Source organism: Hyposmocoma kahamanoa, unplaced genomic scaffold (assembly GCF_003589595.1).
Source record: "Hyposmocoma kahamanoa isolate Upper Pololo Valley unplaced genomic scaffold, ASM358959v1 87, whole genome shotgun sequence".
NCBI lineage: Eukaryota > Metazoa > Arthropoda > Insecta > Lepidoptera > Cosmopterigidae > Hyposmocoma > Hyposmocoma kahamanoa.
This window is the reverse complement of record NW_020654422.1, coordinates 16,086,368-16,110,633: the sequence shown is the minus strand read 5'-3', so window position 1 is coordinate 16,110,633 and position 24,266 is coordinate 16,086,368. Positions and strand designations below refer to the sequence as shown.

At 35.7% G+C, this 24,266-nt stretch overlaps 1 protein-coding gene across 1 annotated transcript in view; it reads left to right on the top strand.

Annotated features, from left to right (window-relative positions):
- The first annotated feature begins 5,268 nt into the window (after positions 1-5,268).
- Positions 5,269-24,266, top strand: part of LOC113235098 (tetraspanin-9-like) — a 25,045-nt gene continuing 6,047 nt past the window's right edge. The window contains exons 1-5 of the mRNA XM_026470669.1: positions 5,269-5,466; positions 12,310-12,394; positions 14,413-14,604; positions 14,946-15,200; positions 22,553-22,684. Coding sequence (XP_026326454.1) covers positions 12,317-12,394; positions 14,413-14,604; positions 14,946-15,200; positions 22,553-22,684 — 657 coding nt within the window. The 5' untranslated portion in view covers positions 5,269-5,466; positions 12,310-12,316. The remainder of the gene's footprint in view (positions 5,467-12,309; positions 12,395-14,412; positions 14,605-14,945; positions 15,201-22,552; positions 22,685-24,266) is intronic.

Sequence of the window (24,266 nt, the reverse complement as noted above, 5' to 3'; positions counted from 1 at the left end):
ACTTATACCCCGATTATATAATGATATATCTGGATTGTATATTTGTCACTGCTCACTAAACTCTGGATGCTTGCAGAGCACCTATAGAGTTGAATGAAAAGGCTGATGATCGTATCATGTGCTGCCTGCAAACTGCAAAGGGCTCGCGCGGGGTCGCGTAGCTTCCAGTTGTTTTATAGGTTACTACTTAAATGATTTTTGATATTTATTTATTTTTACATGTTACATTGTACGGGTGATCAGCGATTATGAATCTGCCTGCTTTACTTTGATGCGAGGGTAATGTTGTAAAAACTGTTAGACCACAATTGGGCATGTATGTGAATGTGGTAAATGCACCCTGCTACATTTGTTATATCTGAAATGGATGAACTGTTGCGTTTATATACTTGTTGTTGGAAGCTCTGCGCGACTCGTGTCGGCGATAGATCTAATTAACTGCGTTCTAAATGTTTGAATATTAGGGAAATAACGTTTAATGAAGATGTAACTCTCATGCGATAGCATTAATTTATTGTCAGTATGTACGTATCGTAACCACATCGTAGCGTGTAGCTTGTATAAGTGTATTTTGTTGTACTTTAGCGCGAAACTTGTAATATATTATTTTTGGTTTGATAATGAGATATTGTTTGAAAAAGTATTTGTTTTTACTTTAACCACTGTATAATAATTATATTAATTGATGAATTACGAAGAATCACCGATTACGTGTTATATCTTTTGTTTTGTCTATCGAAATGTTTACATTTTAGCGGATAATTCTTATTCTTGGATATTGGCCGAAACATTTTACTTACTATCACCATTAAAGCGTATGTACTACTCGCGTGGATTCCCTCTTACATAAATAATATGACAGACATAATAATCTTCATAATAATTTCTTAAATACGTCCATGGGAGTAGTGTTTGTGCCAGCATATAAACTAAAAACTTTTATTAAAAATCTTACCCGTTCAGTAGCAGCTTCATAGGTGTTTGGGGAGTTAAAGCCTGTAATTGTTAACCCGCATAGACGGACACCCGTGTAAAAATGACATTGAATGTCTTCACTGGTTTTCTGTTAAGGTATCTTTTTATTAACAAAAAGCTAATAAAAGAAATTTATTTCATTTATTTGTTTTCATTAAATCTTACTTACAGTTATGTCTGTAGCATTTTTGGAGTTTATGTTTGAACTTTTACTAAAAACTAGTACAATAATTATATTATGCAAACTTAATACTTTTGTAGATCTGACTGGCCCTCTGTGAGAACTGAGTGAGCACCCATTAAGTTATTTTTCTATAGTTTCATCTTTTTACAAATAGAAAGATTGGTTTCTACAATTGTTCTAGAACTTTTACTAAATGACTAACACATTATAAACATTTTACAGGGGGTGCTCACTCAATTCACACACACGTAAGAAAAAAAAAAGGAAGATGTGTTTTATAGGGTATGGTCAGCACGTTTCATACTGCAGCGTGCAAAGTATCGCACTCTGTATAATATAATTTACGGAGTATGGATCAGGGTTGTTGCTGATGCACTTTTATCACACATCAGCGGATGCTGATATTATTTATTTAAAAAAACAACGAAAAATATACATCCTCACTAAATCTTATCTACATGAAAAAGCTTTCTATGTTTTTGGTATTGTAATAAAATATTATTTCAATGATTTTGTGATATTTGTAATATGAACAAAGGAATCAATCTGCCTAGCTTAGTCGTTGTGGAGTTTTATCAAAGTTCTACTCTAAAAACAACACATGAGCTCAGCTGCGCAGCATTTTCGGCTAACAACCTGTTTCTGGAAGGTTGTAAATTGTGCATGCGTTTTGGGTCATATCACGTTGAATATCAGCATCGATGAACGCGGATGCGGATGTCTTAATTCATGCAGTAATTCGCAACAACCCTGGTATGGGTGCAGTGATGTAGCGTGCTGACAAGTCTAACTTAAAAGTGTCTAGTTACTGCCATTATTCGTATTGAAATTGATGAAGGGATGAATCGAGGAGATTGCCAGCAGCGTCTCCCTGTATTGTATATCCTGACCCGGTAACAGTAAATCCTACGTCATCATTACGTACAGGCCGAAGCACATAAGGCTCAATTTATATTGCGGCGTATGTATAACGTACAAACTAGATCCAAAAATCCCGTCACGGGGTTTCCGCAGCATTCTCGCGCATGCTCGAGAATGCTCGAGCATTCCCGCGAATACTCGAGCATTCCAGCGATCACCATTCCGTTCCGCCGCAATGTAAAATTGAGCCTAATGTGGAGGAAGATCAAAGTTACTAAACTCACTCTATATGCAAATCGAGAGTGAGAGTTGTTATTTTTTTCACTGCTAAACTTTTCCCCAAGCATATGAAATGAAACAGTAAAATGAAAAAATTAAAATCTTTTTTTGGTAGTCCAAGTCGACGGAGAGAAGAGGGTCGCCTTGAATTGCCGCAATCAGGCGACGGGATGCTGCGAGGTATTAAAACGAACAATGCAACACAATCTATATTCTACAAGATAAGGTTACATTTTTAAAAATAAAAGTAGAAAGAAAATGCAGCAAGCGGTGGCGGGCGGGGCGTCGAGTTGCAGCGAGCGCACTTTATAAAATGTCATATAATAGAATAATAATATATTCTCTACTAAATGAAGTATACTTTCTTATAACAAAAGAGCTAAGCGCAGCTCGTCCACTCGTGGCGCATCCTGTCGTCGTCGCCAGCTTGTGACGCCACGTAATGCAAAGTTTAACTTCGCACACCTCATGGAAGAATGGCATAAGTGGAGTTACGTCAAAGACGTTTATTGCTCGTTTAGATACAGGATAATATAACCCACACCCTCTCCAATTCTTGTAATTTAGAGTTAGAAGAATTGGAGAGGATGTGGATTATATTTTTCTGTGCGACATAAAGCTACGTAGTGTGAACTTGTAAAAAGCAAAAATGCAAATAATAAATAAAGTTATTATTTCTTCTCAGGGGAATCTACGAAATATGATTGATTGGTGGTATTTAGCTATTTGTAGATTTGACATGCAAATATTAAATAATAGTACAAATAGGATGATCTCGGTGGCTCAACGGTTTGCACCGTGAGCGCTGGCTAAAAAGGGTTCGAGTTCGACTCCCGATAGGACCAATTTGGGAATGAACTTTGAAAATGGTTTTCTGGATAGTGCTCTGGAGTGAATTCTGTTTCTCTTGGTCCCGGGTTCCATTCCCAGTAGAACCAATTTGGGAAATGAACTTCTCTAAATTTATTATGATCTGTGTGTTTCGGGTAGTAGCCGATTGGATTCCGTTGCTCTGGTACTCACAGTGGATACAGCGAGTTCCCTAGTTTGAGTGGTTTTCTGACAATAGAACACCCAAAATCTAAGTTACACTTTACATTGCCCACACGCTGCGACACAAGCTGCCTACGAGAGAATCAACTTTACACTTTTGTTAGAAGAAATGTAGGCATAGTTAGTAAAGAACATCGAGTACATAACCAGAAATAGAGACGAAATGTTATTTAATTTGTTTGAAAACTATTCTGCCAAATTCTGACAACTGCGCTCCGATTGGTCACCCTGAATTCCAGACAGTTGACGGGTGTCGTCAATTGTTTGACTTCAATTCGACCAGTTTAACTTGAGCTTGCTATAATGGACGAAAATTGAAAAATTACATATTTAATATTAAATTACCGATTAAACGTGATTCCGTTTGTTTTGTAATTACCTAGATGTTTTGCTGTTTTTCCCACACCATCGAATGGTACAGCGCCCCATAGTTAGAGATATTATCTTTATTACAATAAAGACAGAATATTTTTGGAATATACGGAGACGTACACGCAGGTCAGTTTTTGGCGCAGTACTATTTCAGCTTCCTAATTTGTGATTTCAGTGCAAACGAGAGTTGATATTTAAATAAAAGTGATATAAGGCCCATTTGTCTGACGAGTTGCCAGGGTTGGATGGCCCTTATTACGTGTCTATGTCTGGTTATTATACTTGATGGTAGAGATATTAGGTATTTTATAAAGGGTGTAAACGCAGCTCGGCGCTGCACGCCGCTACTTGCTGCACCTTCTTTTTGTTTTTTCTTTTTTTGTTTACAGAAACATAACCTTATCTCGTAGAAGATAAGGTTTATGTTGCACTGCTTGTTTTAATGCATCGCAGCATTGCACCGTCTAGCTACAGCAATTTGACGAGAAAATTTATATTTTGAGTCGGAGACGAAAATCACATAAATCTGGTCATGAGATTACTTCATGTGACACAGTGGAATTAAATGATAGTGTCGTGTATTACGTTAACGTAATTTTTCATGTCAAGAAAATTAATTTCATTATAAAAATGACATCAGTTGGGCGTGGATTGTTTATTAGTGAGGGTGGATGAAAATGGTGTTACGCGACTGCTACATTGCGTTCTTTTCGTTTGGTTTATACCAGGAAGGTTGGCCATGAGTGATGACTGTTATTTAATTAGCTAATTATGATGCAAGGTGCGTCCATTTGTTTGTGAAGGGTCCGTATTGTATAGGGTGTGTTTCAGGAATTATCCTGATGCTAGAAAAAATAAGATTCCGTAACTAGCCGTGAGTTACCCAGACCAACTACACGGTGCTAGCTATAGCATAAAATAGAGCGTACATACTCAAAAAGTAATAATAGTGTGCCAAACAACAAATTGCCTGGTCTGAAACTAGACACTTCCCAAAACAATCAGCCCAGAAACAATTTAGAAAAGATCATTTTCCTATTTGGTCCTACCGGGAATCTAACTCGGGAACTCCTCATCCAGCGCCCACAATATAAACCATTGGGCCACAGAGGACGTGAATAATAAAATAATAATTTGTAAATCATAGATTTCAAGCCACTAGAAATATATAGTCAGAAGATCTATCAGTTTCAAGAAAAGAGGTGGTGGTGATTGTAATGCAAACGGGAGTCAACGACACCTATGAATTTATTTACACCAAACAAAACTTACTTACAAGTTTTGGAAGCGCGTCGTGCTGATAAATGTAGTATATGAACAAGCCGGTTATGGAAAACACAAACATAATGGGTAAGTCGTGACATCTTAAAGAATTTGATTGTAGTGCAACTTTAGGACTGTTTTTGTAACACCTAAAGGCGAGTCTCGCCCTTTTTGACCCAGATCGTAAGCATATAAACAAAAAGTACCTGCCCGTGGAATCGGAGCCTTCCTTGCGGTGCAAGGAGGGGCGTTGCGTGGCACAAAGTAGCCTGCCTGCCATGCCAGTGCGAACTGTCCCACCGAGCGCGCTGCACCTGCCTTCTTTGAAGCCGAAAAAAATACAACTAACAGCTACTAACTGTGAATGAATCGTACTACAATTTGCTAGTGACGTAATAAGTAAGAGTGATGATAAAGTGAAACCGTTTCATCGTGGTAAAATAACTCCGATTTCGCGCCAAACGCCGTTAAACAAAAAGGTAGGTATGGCATGGCTTGTATTTCTTCGAGGTCGCCTTGACAACTTGTTGTTGCTCTGCGAGAATAAGTGCGATTCATTTTCTTAATTTTACTTTGAGAAAAGTTTTTATTAGTTATAAATGTATCACGCGTAAAGCCTCGTTTGAGTGTATTGCCAAAATGTTTGGTGTAAGATTTCATTCATCAACCTCAAGTCCACCTACAACAAAGAGGCCTTATGATTTCAAATAGACCTTTAGATAATAGTACTGTAAATCAAAGAATTCAAGGAGATCATTTATTTATGAACTTGGTCACGAAATATAAATAAAACATTTGGATTAGTTCTTATTCGACACATCACTTAAAATATAAACAACCGTAAGTGCGTTTGTCTGCCTGGTTGATTACTATATGTACATATAAGATTAGAAGAATGTCGATCAATGTAAACCAAGCTTATTATTATTATAGCTTTCACTTACTATCTGTGATCAATTAGAAGAGAAGGGATCAGATGGACCTTGCTTATCTGCGTCACCTTGAGCAGCGTCCGCACAGGTCTCGTAATACTAGCCTCGCACGGGCACGCTTACGTTCTTGTTACATGCACGATGTCGATGACACACATACAGAGGGCCACACTTCGACTGTTTCTCTAATGGGTGTTCAGTATTATTTTACATCTACATTTTTGGATCGTTATTTGCTATTGGTAGGTGTACTTACAGCAAGTATTGTACTCAATGATTTAATGATGTCATGGAAGCGCGTACTCTGTGGCTATAGCTGCACGCACGGGGTACCTACTCTTGACGCTATCATTACGAAAGTGATAAACAATTTTTCGCAAATACAACAAACAAATACAACTTTCTCTATTCTACAACAATGACATAATATTGTAGAAATTTCATCATTCATCATCATCATTTCACATTGGAAAACGTGCCATTAAATGTAGTAAGCTATTTACACAATGTACGAAATCGAATAGTCATATAACATAGTAAGTAGGTAACGTTATTGTTAACTGATCAGTACTTCTCATGAATTTACACTGACGATGATGGTTGCAGCTAGCGACCGCGTGAAATTGTGTGCAAAATGTTCGTTCTTCTTGTGAGCGCTAGTTCAGAGCTAGAGCGCAATTTGCTATACAAAGTTATCAAATATTTTACATTGCAATAAGTTTACAGTGTCAATAGTCTGTATTGAAAATTATAGTTTTAGTAGTAGTCGGAAGACTGTACAATTTACCATACAAAAATTGTCAAATAACTTACGCGGCCTCCAGGAGTCTATACTACCTCAGCTCTAATTCACATTTTTCCCGTACTAATACGATTCATTTTGCTTGGGTGGAGCGGCTGGCACAGTGGCTTTATTTCAGAATTCATTTTTTACAAACGAAATTCAAGGCCATCTGAATCTCGTATAGTATACGTGTTTTATTTCGTTCAGTTGATATAAATAAAATCATTAGTACATGTAAAGTACCTATTGTATACAGCGGTTTTCTTGTTGAATTTTGAGGTGAGTTTGAGTTTTTTTTTATATCGTGAAAAGTTTTAGGAATCGTGTTTTTACACCGTATAGTAATCATCCTCCATTCCATCCTCAATTTTAATACATATTTTTTTACAAAGTTATTGATTCAACACTTTCACTGTTATGCGGAATCAACCAAAGCCATATGCGGTAGTATATAGGGCGCACTATAAGTTTCCGGAACTGGCCATTTACATAAACAATATTTAAAAAGTAATTACAACATTTGAAAATGGAACCCTTTGGCTGTAGAATACAGTTTGTTTCATCTGACTGTCACTTATTTTTACATTGTGGCGTCATTTTAGAAATTGGTTGTCTACATCACCATGGATTTAACTAGTGAAAATTTTCTTAGTATGATTTTCTACGACTTTAAGGGTAATTTAACAGCTCAGCGGAGCTTCCCTCGGCTTCAAACTGCTTTTGGCGATGAAGCACAATGCAAGACGACTATTTATAGCTGGTTTGCAGAATTCAAACGCGGTCGTGTTAATCTCAGTGACGAATTACGTGATGGTCGCCCGTCCACTGCTGTGAACAACAAAAACATCGATGCTGTGCGCTGTGTCATCAAAATAGACAGGTATGTCACATACCTTGAGATTCAGGCATCTTTAGGCATAGGCATGAGTTAAATACAATCATTACTACACAAACATTTGGGTATGAGGAAGCTGTGCGGTGGATCCCACAAGGTTTGACTGAGGCTCAAAAACGGATCGCGTCACTTGGTGCAATGCCATGCTTACCAGATTCTATGAAGGGGCGTCAAATTTGGTGTGGGACATCGTAACAAGTGACAAAACATGGATTTATAGTTACGATCGCAAAACAAAGCAGCAATCGAGCGTATGGGTCTTTCGAGATGAATCGAAACCAACCAAAGTGGCGCGCGTGCAAAGTGCCTCTAAGCGGATGATTGCTTCTTTTTTTAATAAAACTGGACACGTGGCTACTGTTGCTTTGGAGAATCGTTGTACCGTGAACAGTGAGTGGTACACGACCATTTGTTTGCCGGAAGTTATTGAAAAACGCCGTAAAAATAACCGTAAACGTCGTATCATCTTGCACCGCGATAATGCCAGTTCTCACACGGCCAGACAGACAAATGAATTTATGAAGGTGACAAACGTTGACCTTATGAGCCATCCCGCGTACAGTCCCGACCTGGCACCTAGTGACTTTTATTTATTTCCAAAATTAAGAACTAGTTACGCAGTCAACGATTTTCATCACCTGAAGAGGCTGTCGAAGAGTATGGAAAATATGTTTCAGAGATTGTCACGGAGGAGTGGCGTAAATGTTTTCAAAATTAGTTCATTCATATGAAAAAGCGCATTAACGCCAACGGAGAATATTTTGAGAAACAATAAATTAATTTCTGATTATTTATAGTATTTTTTTCTTATTCATTCCGGAAACTCATAGTGTGCCCCATTTTAACATGATAAACTCATGGTAGCGGTATTGAACGGTAGGAAAGTATAAAAAAAATTGTATTATATATATTTTTATCCTTAGTGCAACTGTAAAATAGCAGGTGAAACTGCAGAACATCGAAAACAACAGCACGACCAAACTGTATGCCGGTTGCTCACAACTGTTGATTCTTCATTCTATATTTTTAAGTGCATCTTGAAGTTATTGGAGTACGGTGGATTTTTGTGGAATTACAGATATTTTGAACACATTGAAACGTAGGTGTAATTAACCACTTGGGATGGGAAGGTATTATATTTTTGGTAAGTTTGAACGTTTCATTTTGATACTGACTGTACTTCGTTTGTCAACTTCGGAGTATGGTGGACATTCCAATACATGCCTTTGTGTAGCGAATCAATACCAGTGTGACATAGAAATGCCCACTTCCAAGAAATTTAAACATTGCACATTTTGGACTCGAACATAAAAATTGTTCATGTTCGCTTTCACATGTTTTGGTTGTTTATTTGGCAAAAAAACTTTAGTTTTTTTGTTTCTATGCAGAGTATTCATTGTACAAATTAGTAATTCATTTATTTTTTTAAGGTACCTACACATAAAGAAATATAAACTACGAGATTTAGATCCGAAAAAATAGTTTCATTTTCCACGTGTAGCAATTGGGGAATGTAAGAACTCGATAATAATTACTAATAATTGTTATAAAAAGAACCAACTTCAAACTTTGCTTATATGTAGGTACATACAAACTGAAACTAAAAGTTAAAAAAGTTAACAATCAGTTACCGGATATTGCGCGAAACCGGATTCATTCGCTAGTTTGGCACCCTTAGAGGTGGAATGTTTTTTTCAAATTTGAATGGGACCAATACCTCTTTCCAACAAAAAAAGAATCAATACAATCGGTTCACAAATCCCGTAACATACACTCAAAAGTACAGCTGAATTGAGAACCTCCTCCTTTTTTGAAGTCTGTTAAAAAACAAAAAAGAAATAAATTGTTTTTTATATAAAAGAGTGATTGACATCAAATTATTGTTAAACCCAAAAAAAGAATCAGCGTCTTAAAGGTGATAGGTTATCTCCTATGTCAAGTTCCGCATAGTGGTGATGGTATTTGTCACATTTAAATTTGAAGAAAATATTCCACATCTTAGGGTGGCAAACTAGGGGATGAATCCGGTTTAAAAAAATTAACGAACTTTTGAGGTCGGTTTTAATATAATATAATTTTATTCCTATGGTACCAATTCTTTGCCTTTGATCAAATGATGATACCAATTCTTTGTCCTTTTTGGGTGACCACAACACCAAAAATTTATCACAACATATATGTAAATTGGAATGTTCCTTGACTTATTGAAACTCGAAGTTATTAAGAAAAGCAAGAAATACAGTTTAATCACATTATACAGCGTAAGCGGTAGAAGATCGGATGAACGGAAATATTTTAATGTATTTACCTTTATTGTTCATAAGTGTATACTCGTGGTAACGAAATCGTTCTTCTACAGTAATTGAGTTTGCGCTGTCTGTTATATTGCATGTAACAAAAAAAACTTACAGCTGAGTTTTGTACTTTGTCTAATTACTATAAAGATCATCCAGTTTAATTTATTGGAGGTAGACGGCGTTTTTTTTTCTATACCAAAGTAGGTATACTTAGTTTTGAAATTTCAATATCATCTTTGTGGGTAGTTTATAATAAAAGAAAGACACCACAAGTGCCATCAAAAAGTTGACGATAATTGTTTAAGCATTGACGATAATTAAACAAATAGAATTTTTTATGAATTTAATTAATTACAATTATTTTAAAATACGAGTGTTAAAATGAAGAAAACTTTGAAAATTCTGAATAAAACATCAAATACAAAAGAACCGACTGAAAAAAAGAAACCTACTTATTGGAGGTGAGACATTTTTATATAAATGATTTTAATAATTCCATTCGGACTGTTCGTTCCACTAGTTGGAACCATTAGGAAGGATTTTCAAGTACAAGATGTTCTCACTTAGATGGTGGAAGCAACGATCTTAGTTTTAACAAGTAATTTTTGAACTCGTGTCCCCATTCACAAGTTTCGATAAAACCTCTTTAAGGAAAGGACAATGCCAAACAACTTTGATTATTATGTAATTGTTTAGATCATAGTTTCCCAAAGTGGTCCCTATCGCACCCCAATGGGTGCTGAAGAATCTTAGGTTAGGGGTCTCGGAAACAAGTCGATGCTGTCCAGGAGGTGCATTAAAAAAAACCTATATTATCTATATTCTATGTATAAACTACACAACATATATTTATATACTTTTTTCCTTGTGATTTTTGTATTAAGTTAATTGTTTTTTGTGATGGTGGGTGTTGAAATTTTTTTATCTTGCCTAAATGGGCGGTGAGCCAAAAAGTTTGGGAACCTATGGTTTAGATAATTCATGGCAATCGAGAGTGTGCCATATGTCACTGCGATTCAATAAATGGTATACATGAAACAGTTTATTGGTTTACTTTATTTTTAATTTACCTTATTAATCGTACTTTTCTATGTAAGTTTGTCTATTAGTCTATTAATTCTATTAGTTATTTCTACGCTACAATCAAAAGGTCATTCATGTGCTGCTTTTTGATCGAATTGTTTAATGAGTAAGTGGGTGTTCTAGAATTTGCCGCGAACACAATTATTACGTAGGTACCTCTCGTAATGTTTCCATTATACATTTTTAGTATTATCAACGAAAACAATAATAAACACTTAGATTAAATAAGAGTGGGTCAAGTAATACAAAATAATGGCTGGACCTCTCCAACTACAAGCTACAACCTACGTTTACACAGCCATTAATTAAAGGCCTAATTGATTTGGCCCTACTTAGAGGCGTAATTAATTGGCCTTTCCAGCCTTTTAGTTTCTGTTGAGATTCTTAATATATAGTTGTAAGTTCTCGTAGAAAGGAAAGCGAGATTGTTTAGCTATTTAACTCCGTGGCTGAATAGTTGCCGTGCTGGTCTGCCACGCAGAAGTCCCGGGTTCGATTCCCGGTCCGGGAGAAATGTATATCGTCCATGGCATCTGCGATACAACATTATGTGCATCTACACATAATGCCCAGGAGAAGATTGTGTAACAAGTATTTACTTGTTATATTGGAAACTAACGAAGCTAGTAGTTCATCCGTAGATATGGAAATAAACATTTTATTTCCCCTATATTTCTCTATTTTCCTAAATATATATAAGAACTGTCTAGCTTTAGGTTATACGTAGTGTTAGCGCTCTGTACTTTCCATTCGTTTCAAAAACCGATTACAATATAAATAAGTTATGTGAGATCCGCGATTTCAAGTGTTGTTTGCTTAACTGTGAAATATAGATTTTGGTTCTATGAAATAAGTAGGCACGTAATTAATGCAATATTGAAACTGTAAATTAGAAATGGCATTATTTTATTTCATTTGGTATTTTCTACCACATAAAACGAAAAATTATTCGGAAAGACGATACCAGCGGCATAGAGCCTAAACCTGTTTTGTACGGTCGGACACTTTTGCGAGTGGCATAAACTTAATTTCAAGTTCTTTTTTATTAAAGTAAATGGTGTTGCTGTTGAACACTACGTAGTCCAGAGGCAATGATGCGATCTACGATTGAACGAGTTCGCCGAGAAAAACCTATTCCGTCGCACCTTAGACATTTTGTGTTGTATGTGCTCGGAAAAATTTCATTCCAGGGCTGTGCGCTTAATAAAAGCGCTTAGTACGCTTAAAGGGAATATCGACAAGACAAGGGTGATATCCCACCGCCGTACCTTTGAGTGTAAGTGCCAAACCTGACGTGATCTTGACCCGAGTGTTGTTTGAATTTGTTTCAGAGCCAGTATGGGCTATGGAGGTGCGATGGACAGTTGCGGTCGTTGCATGAAGTTCTCCCTCATTTGTATCAATATTGTCACTTTTGTAAGTATTATGTTAATATATAAGGTTAATTTATATTACACGAGACATAAGTGTGAAAATTAACGAGTAACATATCACAGAATGAAATACCGTTAGAGGCTTTATTACAAAAAACTAATTGGGACTTAATGATTTATTTTAAGTGCGGGTAACATAATAAAATAACACAAACACAAGCAATGTTCTGTCAACATTCAAGGCGCTGAACGGCCAGAGTATTTCGTATCTTAATACATATTTACAGAAAAGTACAACAGTGCAGAAAGAAATAACTGACTACAATTAGGGTTACTTATGACCGAATGGATTTATGAATATAAAGACGTACCGTTATCTTGAACATCATATCTTGGAGTAAGCAGAAACAAGTACCTATACCTTCCTCCCAAGTCTTTTTTGCTTACTCCGTCGCACCACTCTCCTTAATTGTTGGTATTTTTAATCTAAACTTTTTAAGAGTAGGTAATAATTAAGGCAGAGATATACTCGATGGGCAGAAGTCAACCATTTTCCCCGTTTTTATCCACATACGCATATAATATTGTGCTCGTTGTTGCTCTAAAAAGGTACCTACTAAGGTCATTACAAATGACGGTCGAGATATGATCGCAAGAGTTTTCATTTCCCGAAAACACAGAAGTAAATGAATATACAACAGCGGTACAATGGGCAATGACGTCATCATCGGCGTTTGCCGAACAAAACTACCATCAAAGTCCGGCCAAATTCATCATAATAATTTTTACGAGGTTGACTCATTTAGATCGTATGGTCTAGTTTGATGGCGTTGCGGGGAGTGTGAAGAGTTCTTTTACCCTGCTTCAAGATTTTCTTTTTTTTTTGTTCCAAGCGATTATTCTTATATTCTTATTATGTCTGCGTTACTAAGTAATAAAATAATATATTTATGAAAAAACTAAATAAATAACCTCGCTAGATTATGCCTGCAAGAGAAATCAACTGCGGATGTTCCAGGATATTATTTAATACTTCATTATTATTTTATTATTTCCATAAGAATAATATGTATTTTTTTATAATACCAAGTAGCGGGAGGAACAAGTCGTGCGTCTAAATATGCCTGTAATTTCACCACCATCCTTACACTTCTAAACCGGAACGCAGTAACGCTCACATTACTGTTTGGCGGCAGAAATAGGTAAGGTTATGGACAGGCGTGTACCATTAGGTGTACGACTTGTTCGTCCCGTCACTTCATATTATGAAAAAAAAGGTGCTCTTTCACAAGGAGCTCTACAAACTATAATCCACAAATGTGTAATCAAAAGTGCTGGAAAACAATATAAAAAAAGTTGTGTTTGCGATCCCTACCATTCAGTAATAAAATAAGTAACATTTTTTAAGTAGGAGGCAAATGAGCAGTAAACATGCCCTGGATTGAGGTGAATAGCTCGTTCAAAAATTGGAGCACTTTGTACGACCATGTGAAAATGTCGTAAATACTTTCATAGATTTCTGGAAGATGGCGCTACGGCTAAACAGTCGTTGAAAACCACAAAGATCCGACAAAACAAGCACATATGGAAAAATTTGTGAGGTTCGCTGGTTCGTTCCATGACTTAGCTAGAAGACGTCGGTTCGAATCCGACCGAATCGAAAGAGTTTTTCTAAGTGTTCGATCTTTGTATAATTTTAACTCAAACATACCCTTAACCTTAACTTCACATGCGAAGTTTTACTTTAAGCTTGAAAAAAATGGAAATTCGGGGAAAACGAAAATATTTATCTTTCTACTACCAGATTAATAAAAGGTCTGAAGGAATACTAGAACCTTCATGTCCCACCCTCCGGACCAGAACCAACGTAGAAAAGTACGTCAGTAATTAATTACTTAAAAACTGTCAAAATTCTTGTATTGTAGGTATCTACTGAATTAGTTACCCGATATTTTGGGATTCTGTTGTACTGCTAACTCAGGGATAATAGGTATTCACAACCCTGCTAACCATGTGACTTACCTGAGAAACTTATGGAATTTTCATTTTTTGTGTTCGCAGCTAGGAGGTGCCCTAGTGCTGGGCATAGGCGTGTGGGTATGGAGCTCCCGGTCTTTCTCGAGCACCCTGCTCAGCAACAACATGTTCGTGGCGTCCATGGCCGTGGTAGTCTCGATGGGGGCCGCGATGATGCTGCTATCGTTGCTCGGCTGCTGTGGCGCCGCTAAGGAGGTCAAGTGCATGCTCCTCACGGTTAGTGTCATCTTCATTTATAGCATTCGATACTTTGAAGGATTATCCTACCATTTTTATTTTTCATTCTTTGATATAGGTGTCTTTTCATATATGTACAGGAGGTTATAAAAAGGATGCACGATCTAAGGGAAGAGGGCGCCTTTTTGAAGGCGGTTAAAAAAGAAAAATCATTAAACAACGATATTCCTACACTAGCTTATATATTATACTAGCTTACTGAAATCGCTAAAACTTAAAACTAAACAATAAATTTAGCTTAAATCGATAGTGGACAAAGGAAAAGAACAGGCATAGATTAATGAAATAAATTAATTTACTTAACAAAACTTTCTTTTCAGTACTACATCCTAGTGTTCATAGTATTCGTAGTAATGCTTGTTGGAGGCATTCTTCAGTTCGTTTTTCGAGAAAAAATCGTAACAACTTTGGATCGAGAATTGATGGCCGCAATCCCCTACTATGGAACTAAGCCGGAGTACACGCGAGCTTGGGACGATACGCAGTCCTTTTTACAATGTTGTGGTGTGAGAAGTTATAAGGACTGGAACGACAATTTGCCTGACAGTTGTTGCAAGGAGATTTACCATGGACAGGTGGGTTTCTGATTCAACCATAACTTGAAGTTCTTATTCATCTATCCAGCAGATTTATGTAAACGCATTCTGTTGGCTCAATCTAGAACCAAACCATGAGTTCTCTAGCGACAAAGACTCCAAGTCCATAATTATAAGGCGGTGTATACTTTAGTCTGATGTTGCCCAACAGTGGTTATATACCGTGTTATATTCGTCACTAAATAAGAGGCCAAATCTGACACTTGTCATCGTGACGCGAATGGATGTGGACTAATCATATCGGTAATCACATTATACGATTTTCACGAGAAATCGGTTCAATATTTTAAGAGTTTGTGATTGTTTAGATTATTTTTCGTTTCATTGTTGTACAGGGTCTCCATTATGTCCAGGGTCGCAATTAATTTACAGAATTCTTTGCAATTCTGTAGCAATTCCTCTTATCGTAATCGTAAAATTGTCTTACATTCCGATGAATTGTATCCAATTCTTTTAATTTTATAATATTCATGAATGGTTTATTACGAGAATTTAGTGTAAATAAGTATTGTTCATCGATAAAACAACTAAATAAAAAGATTAAATTACCAAGAAACTACGGATTTTATAAATTTTCAATTATTCGGCTGACAATAAGTTAGAAGTTGTCAATGTCAACAACAAACAATCTCAAATAATGTTCATAACTTTCCAACTTTTTGTTACATATTTTTTCCGAGAAATCGAAGTGATTCGGTGAAATTCGGCGAATAATTACTCACAACACTATATTTAACAAAAAAATAGCCTGAGGACGTAACTGTTTTCAGGACGTTTCGGGGTAACTCAAAACTGCATTTTATTTTTGAATTCATGCGAAAACAGTACTTCAAGTATGTTTTGTCATATTATATAACGTTTCGATGAAATTTATGTTTTTTTAAACTCAATTATGCTAATAATTGTTTGTTTATTGTTTCGTTGATCGCATTCAAAGTTACATACTATCGACTTATTTAGCTGTCAAATTTGGCCTCTTATTTGGTGACGACTTTAACGATAACCAAATGAATGAATTAATGATCATTTTATATCAAGTAAACGTAATTAGATTTTTAGGCAGGCACATGCAGCAAACATTATACCTTAGTATAAGAACAAAGAAGGATGGCAAAATGCCGTGTACTTTGTGACCCAGTGTTTTTGACGACGTACATTAAAGAAACCTATCAATACTTGTGATTCATTATCAAAGCATCAAAAAAGCTAAAGCTAGAGTATAGTCTGTAGAAGTTGGGAGTTATAAAGTTGATATAGGTTATGTTTATAACATTGTCCGCTTCGCTTCAGATGTTTGTTCGTAGTAGCAGATAACAACAAATTTTCAGTTTGTTCCTAAAAATAATAAAGAACTTGCTGAATATTCCTAAATCTGCCGTACTCTACCACATTTAATACAACGTTAATATGTTCTGTCGCAATGAAAATTAATAAAAATTAAATCTGCTCAAAAGGCAGAAATCTGCCACAACTTACGCTTGTATACTTCATGAGCTACGAACTAATTTAAAAAAAATTAAGAATATATTCCCGACACTGACCAACATGAACGAGTTCGTCTTGCATGCTTTTAATAGTTCATGGTTCTTTTTAGTTCAGTACGAACTAGGAACTGTCTGCGTTGATAGTTCACCTGTCTTTTATACAGTAGGAACAGTGCGAGCGGGGCAAATAGCGATCTTTGACTACTTTTAGTACAAGTTCGAGTGGGATGCACGATCGAACGTTGCCAGCTCGTTATAAGTCTCTAATACGTATTTACATTATGTATATATACAAGCTTGCAAAAAAGTAATGTTTTTTTGGTAGGTGTGGTCTATCTATGGTGTATCTGTATGTATAATATCAACCTACGTGTACGAGTATATGAAATAGTTGTACCTAACTATTGATTTTTAAACACACCATTCTAACTAATATTCTTATTTTCTAGAAAAAGGATATTTGGTTAGAATGACACTCTTTAAACCTGTAAAATATGAAAGAAAATCATGGTATCGATTTCATACAAATCGTATTTTTAAATATTTAGTATAGTGTACTATTGATCTCATAATACTAGAAGTCCGTAGTAATTTATGCAAATAAAATTACTAGTTTGGAGCGTTCGTTCAATGTCCGAGCAAGAACAAGACGAACTACCTAAGGAATTAGATGAACTAAATGAACTAGAAGGCCGACCTAGTTCAGTTGACCGATTTTACTAACTAGGCTCTCTCCCTCTAATGACCGATCAGGCACAAGTCTACCACAACTGTTCTCAATCTCAAAGTGACGTTGACATTGGCAAGAGGTCTCTTGTCAAAACGTTCTTTTGCTAACTTTCGTATCAAAGGGTAGCGCCATTAAGCAAAAAGAAGAAGAAGAAGAACTTTCGTATCTCTCATTTGAATATTATCTAAACATTTTTGTCACATTGTTTTGAATTTTTTTGTGTTATGTCATTATTGTTTAAATGATTATTTGATTAGGTATTTTATAGCTTGAATGTGTATACTATAAAATAACCAATACTTCTGGTAGGTAAACATTCAATCATGCTTAGAATGAAACGTACGTAGAAGAACGTTACCTAATCTATGGTCGAACTGAATCAATTGCGTTTTGTTCTTGCATCTATTCTAAAATACATTGTTTTGCAATTTCTTTATTCCCAACTTCTAAAAATATATTAATAACTAAGCATAAACTAAAACATAACATTATACTAGCAAAGTCCATGAACGACACTTCGTTGATTTTGGGTCAACTTTCGCCATCCTTCTTTAATACAGTTACAGGATTATGTTTAAAATATTAACAACCTCGCAGTATTATATTACTTACATAATAAACAACAACTTTTGTCCCATGATTTCATCAGATTTTACTTTCATACAAAAATTAAAATCTTCTTATCCTTATTCCACGCTAGGTGGGGTGGGCACAACATGTATTTTTCTTCAACTCTCCCCTATCAGCCGTCACTTTTATACTCACACGTTTCTTGTCCATGTCATCTTTCACGCAATCCATCCATCTTTTCTTTGGCCTTCCTTTCCCCTTATGTCCCTCCACATTCATACCTCTTCTCGTCACATGACATTCTTCCCTCCGCTTAACGTGTCCATACTACGCTAACCTATTACTCCTCATGTTTTCCGTCACTGGCGCCACTTTCAAACTTCCCCGGTACTCATTCCTTATCTTATCTTTTCTCGTCACTCCACACATCCATCTCAACAGTCGCATTTCCGCTGCATGCACAGTTCGTTCAACCTACCTTTTCATCGCCCAACATTTTGATCCATACAGTACAACAGGTCTAATCACGATCTTGTATATTTTCCCCTTTAACTTAAGGGCTATTTCATCCATCCTGCACTTAACCTGTTCTTAACGTCCCGATCTATCTCGCTGTCGTTCTGTGTCTTTTCTTTATGAGTACTTATCAGATACTACAACAAAAACTGAAAAGTTTATTAATGGTATATTTGTGACGTTTTGTAAAAAGTTATGGAACAACAGTTGTTATTTAAGATGTTAATAATATAGTCCTGGGTAGAGATGGGAAAAATTGCATATTTTTTTAAACTTTTAAACGTTATGTTTTTTAAAAAAGCGTGCTTTTTAAACGCTTTTTAGTGTGAAGCTTACAAAACCGTTTAGAAAACGTTTAAGCGCATAGACTTTTATGTTAAAACAAGCTTGCAACATTGTTGTGTTGACAGCGAAACGCAAGAGTAGACCACTAAAGGTTTTAAGATAAGTTTTTTCGTAAAAAACGAGTTATATTTTTATTTATGACATAACATTATTATATTAACATTTTGTTCATTGGCGTTTAAAAACATAGGTTGTTTAACTTTTGTAGTTGTTAACCGTTGAAACGGAAAAAACTGCTTATTTTATTATCGTTATAACATATGTTTAAAAATCATGCTTGTAAAAGCGCTTTTCACTTAAACGCTTTTTAGTTTGACGCTTAAAAAGTCGTTACAAAAACGTTTTAGCGCATAGACTTAATGTTTAAAAAAGCTTGCAACGTTATGCTGAATTAATTTGTTTAGGAAACATAAATAGCGCTACTTGAAACTTTGTTATAAAACATGAAATTATTGAGTATCTATAGAACTGACCAGTGACCAACGTTTACGCTCAAAATGAAAAGCGTGCTTATGCGCTTATTTTAAAAAGCAGACATTTTTAAGTGCTTTTCGTTTAAACGCCCACCTTTAGTCCGGAGACGTTGTTAGTATTGTACAAATAACCCTGTGTAGTGTTACAGATTGCGACGTATTTGTAAGGCACAAACATGTTTTGTTAGTTAAAAACATCCAGTATATAACCAGAAATAGAGACGAAATATGGGCCATCCATCCCTGGCAACTCATCAGGTAAATGGGCCATATCACTTTTAAATATCAACTCTCGTATGCGCTGAAACCACAAATTAGAAAACTGAAATAATACAGCGCCAACAACTGACCTATGTTTACGTAGAGACGAAATAAGGCCCATCCATCCATGGCAACTCATCAGGTGAATGGGCCATATCACTTTTAAATATCAACTCTCGTATGCGCTGAAACCACAAATTACAAAACTGAAATAATACAGTGCCAACAACTGACCTATGCTTACGTCTCCGTGCATTTCAAAAATATTCTGTATTTATAGATAATATCTCTAACAATGGGGGCTGTTCCGTTCGGTGGTGTAGGAAAAACAGCAAAACATCTAATTAAAAAACAAACGCAATCATTTCATCGGTAATTAAACATTAAATAAATATATCGAATTCTAAGGTTTACGCGATTACACATAGAAAATGAAACTATTTTTCCGTATTTAAATTGCGTATACTTGTTTTTTCAAACAAACCAATGTTTCGGGCCCTTTATAGGTCCCATGGTCAGTCAACCGTGAATATTTAATTTTGCGATTTTCGTCCATTATAGCAAAGCTCAAGTTAAACTGGTCGATTAGAAGTGAAGCAATTGACGACACCCGTCAATTGTTTCGAATTCGGGCTGGCCAATCGAAGCGCAGTTGTCACAGTAATGATTTGGCAGAATAGTTTTCAAATAAAGTAAAGACATTTCGTCTCTATATTTGGTTATATAGTCGATGGTTAAAAACGATGAGAATATGAAAAACTAACTTAAAATCTTTTTTTTAAGGGCTTTCATGAGGTGTCGGTAAGTTAAAGACTCTAACCTCCGCTGTTAGATACATGTTGTTGTGATGTGCTAACTAAAAAAATAACCCTGTGCTAATTACGTCTTGAACCAAGAATTAAAACAAAATATTTAACGCTTTATGTGTGCAATATTTATAATGTGCTTTAAGTTATACTTTTGTTAACTAGTTATTATTAACCATCGTAATTTATACCATAGTATTATAATAAGACAAGTAGCGCCGAATCAATGACTATACCAACTCATCCGTAGAACAAAGACCTATGTGCAAGACTGTTATTCTCAGGACATTGTACATTTCGTTCGCTGTTCTGAGCTGTGGATATTAGATCGACCGTTAATCGATTTTATATTTCCCAAAAGAAATAATACATAAAATTCTGAATACACCTATATGTAGCTAGGCCTTATTTTGAATAACGAGATTATGTATTTATCCTCTTTTCGTTGTGTAATCACATCGGACTCTGTTCTTTGGATGAGTCGATACGTCTCTCAAAGCGGAGGCTTGTCACATTATTATTATTTTAGTTGTATTCAGGGTTTTTACACATTAGTGGATGCTGATGCGGACGCTGATAATATATATTAAGAAAACGCTAAAAATATACGGACAACGGCACACCAGACCACACATTTTTGTTCGAAAATCGCCTCCAGTGCAACGGAACAAGATACGTCAATGTAGCTTGATGTACTGGCGTGTGTACATGCTTCCTGAATCTATCAATATGAAAAAGCTTTCTACTTTCTTTGGTATTATAATAAAATAATAATTAAATAATGTTGTGACATTTCTTAACAAAAGAATCAATATGCATGAAAACAAGCACTCTGCTTAGCTTAATTCTTCTGGAATTTTATCAAAGTTACATTGTAAAAAAATAGCTGAGCTGTTTTTTCGGCTTACAGTCTGTTTCTGGAAGGTTTGTAAGTTATTCCAGTGTGGGTTTTGGGTCATGTCACGGCTCAAACATCTGCAATGAATATCAGCATCGATGAAGATATTATAATTTGTGCTGATTATCAGCGGATGCATATGCTGATATTCTCAACAACCCTATATAACAAAAAAAATTAAGTATTCACCGCAGTATTTTTGTGCTACATTGAAATAAAAAAAATAAAAAATAAAGGTTTTATTTTTTGTTTTTTTTATACATACTGATATTTTTATACCGCAACGCGGATTATATTTCCATTATGAGAGTATGTTCGTGAAATGGAAATTAAATGCGAGTTTGATTTTACACGATACATTTATTAGCAGTAGATCTCCTTCTGAAAGAGTTTGTCCAGGAAAGTACTGCTACCTTACCTATTGTAGCCGTTAAGCAGTAATGTGAGCATTCTGGTTCCGAAGGGTAAGGGTGCTGGTGAAATTACAGTCACATGAGACTTGTCAACTTATGTCTCAGGATGACAGGCGCAGCGGCAATGGCCCTAAGATCTTTGCGATTGAAAGCTCTGAGTGGCATGGCAACTATTGTGGTATAAGCGTGTCGCTTATAGCGTGTCGCTTATCACTAGGCGCACTACTGGTTCGTCTCGGCGCTTGGTAGTATAAAAAAATATAAATAAAAAATCTATAAATTTATATATATCAATAAATTTATATCAGAAAAATATTTTAAACTGCGAGCGAAAACGCTTCAGTTCTAATAATTGAATCTAATAATAATAATTAACGGTGCATGCAACCTGCGGTGTGCAACTCGAATGCATCGCGAGATTTTATGAATGTTGCATTAATGTGTGCGTCCGAATACAACCTAAAATACGTCTGCGGTGGCGGCGGGGTCGTGCACACATACAAGTCTCGTTGCTATGTTTGCATGGAGTTGCTACGTGTCTCTTATATGCTGATACTTTTTACGAATAGGTTACGAATTTATCTAACCGCTGTGTTGGCGTAAAATTACAATTGAATAATTCAGTGACGCAAGAGTCCATATGACTGTCTTTACTTTCGACGTGTAGATCTAACGGTTTTAGGCGCTTCGGTACTGTGGATGGGAAGGCGCCAAGACCCGCTCGCCCGCACCCGCCGCCGCGCCCGCGCCTGCACTCTGAATGAGCTCTTACCCCAGTGTATCTTCTAGGAACGAGTTACTTACTATACTTACCCCTGTATCTATGATTTTCCAGCGGCTGGACTGCAGAACGAACCCAAACCCAAGCACTTTATATATGGAGGGTTGTCTCGAGAAGACTACGAATTTCCTACGCGAAGACGCAGTTTATATAGGCGTCATAGCTGTCCTCGTTGCGATATTTATGGTGAGACTCAAAAATATTCTATAATAATATACTGTACCATTATGTAAAGGCGTAGCTCGGGAGTTATTCAAGTTGTACAGACGGATATAATACTATTGATAAAGTTTTTATTTACCTTATATGAAAAATAATAAACTTGTAATTGCAGTAGCAAACTGATAAGTGAGAGAATCATAACTTCAAATCGAAGATAAGAATGAAATCGGTAAACAATGCAATCGTGAACTACCGTAACAATCAAATAACTCCTCTTGACTTTAAGATATTATAAAACTGAACTGCGGAAGCATTGTAACAGTTATTTAGATAAATGGAGTTTGAACTTTATAATCTCAGTACAGAGTACTAAAAAACCGACCTCAAAAGTACGTGGAATTACATCTATTTGACAAGTTTTATTGAAATATCCTTTAGTTTGCCACTATACAGGACTTGACACAAGAGATAATAAAAATCGGTTCTCACTACTCAAAGTATATAGAGAGAAAAACGCCTTGAATTGGAGAATAGTAAAACCAACCATTAAAATAATTGCTCCTTTAGTAAAATTTAGGCGCTATTTATAAAGAATAATGTTCAAGCGTGATGAGCCACCTTTAGAGGTGGATGATTTTTTTCAAAATGAAATGGGAGCACTATGGAGGTACTCTCTTTCCAACAAAAAAAGAATCATGAAAATCGGTTCACATAGTAGCAACAATATACTTATTACTAACCATAATTTAAACTGAAAAACACGACAACAGAAAAGTCTAATCGTTTCCATGTAGTACATCAAAATATTCAAGGCTTTTCTGACAAAACATTAGAAAGATTTTTTTTTTGCACGATATTTCCGTTGACGTGTTTTGTGTTACAGAACACTGGCTGAAAGACTATGAAGCAATTAACAACATAGAAAATTATGTAATAGTCAGTTCGTTCATAAGAAAGAGCTTAAGTAGAGGCGGATCTATGATTATTATTAAACGTAACTTAAAATTTAAAGAGCGTAAGGATATCACAGAGTCTTAAGTGTATACAGGCCCACGTCTGCTAATTTTTACGTGTTTGAATTAATTATGGGAGACACTTTAAAGAGGATTTTTCCAACCAAAAAAAACTTAGTAATATGTGGGGATTTCAATGTAAACCCGTTGGAAAACTGTTCTACTTCTGTAAGACTCATTAATTTATTTAAAAGTTTTAACTTGATTAATCTTTTTTTAGAACCAACTCGCATCACTGCCTCCTCTTCTGCTTGTATTGATAAAATCTTTTGTAACACAGACGCAGTGTCTAAATCAATAATAAATTGCTTAAGATCAGACCATAATGGCCAATTGGCTTCTTTTAATTGTAAGATGAGCAAGAAGGTAGACCAATTTCTCTGCAGACCGATTACCACAGAACGAATCATTAGATTTCAAATTAATATCGGCAATAGTTTAAATTCCCTACCTCCCCATATACAGGAGGTTCCAAATACTATTAACTTATAATATAATAATATTCCAAATACTTTATATAGCACGATATTTGGTTTAATTAAAAATGAATTTGATAATGTATTTAAATCGAAAACATTAACTTTCCATAGAGA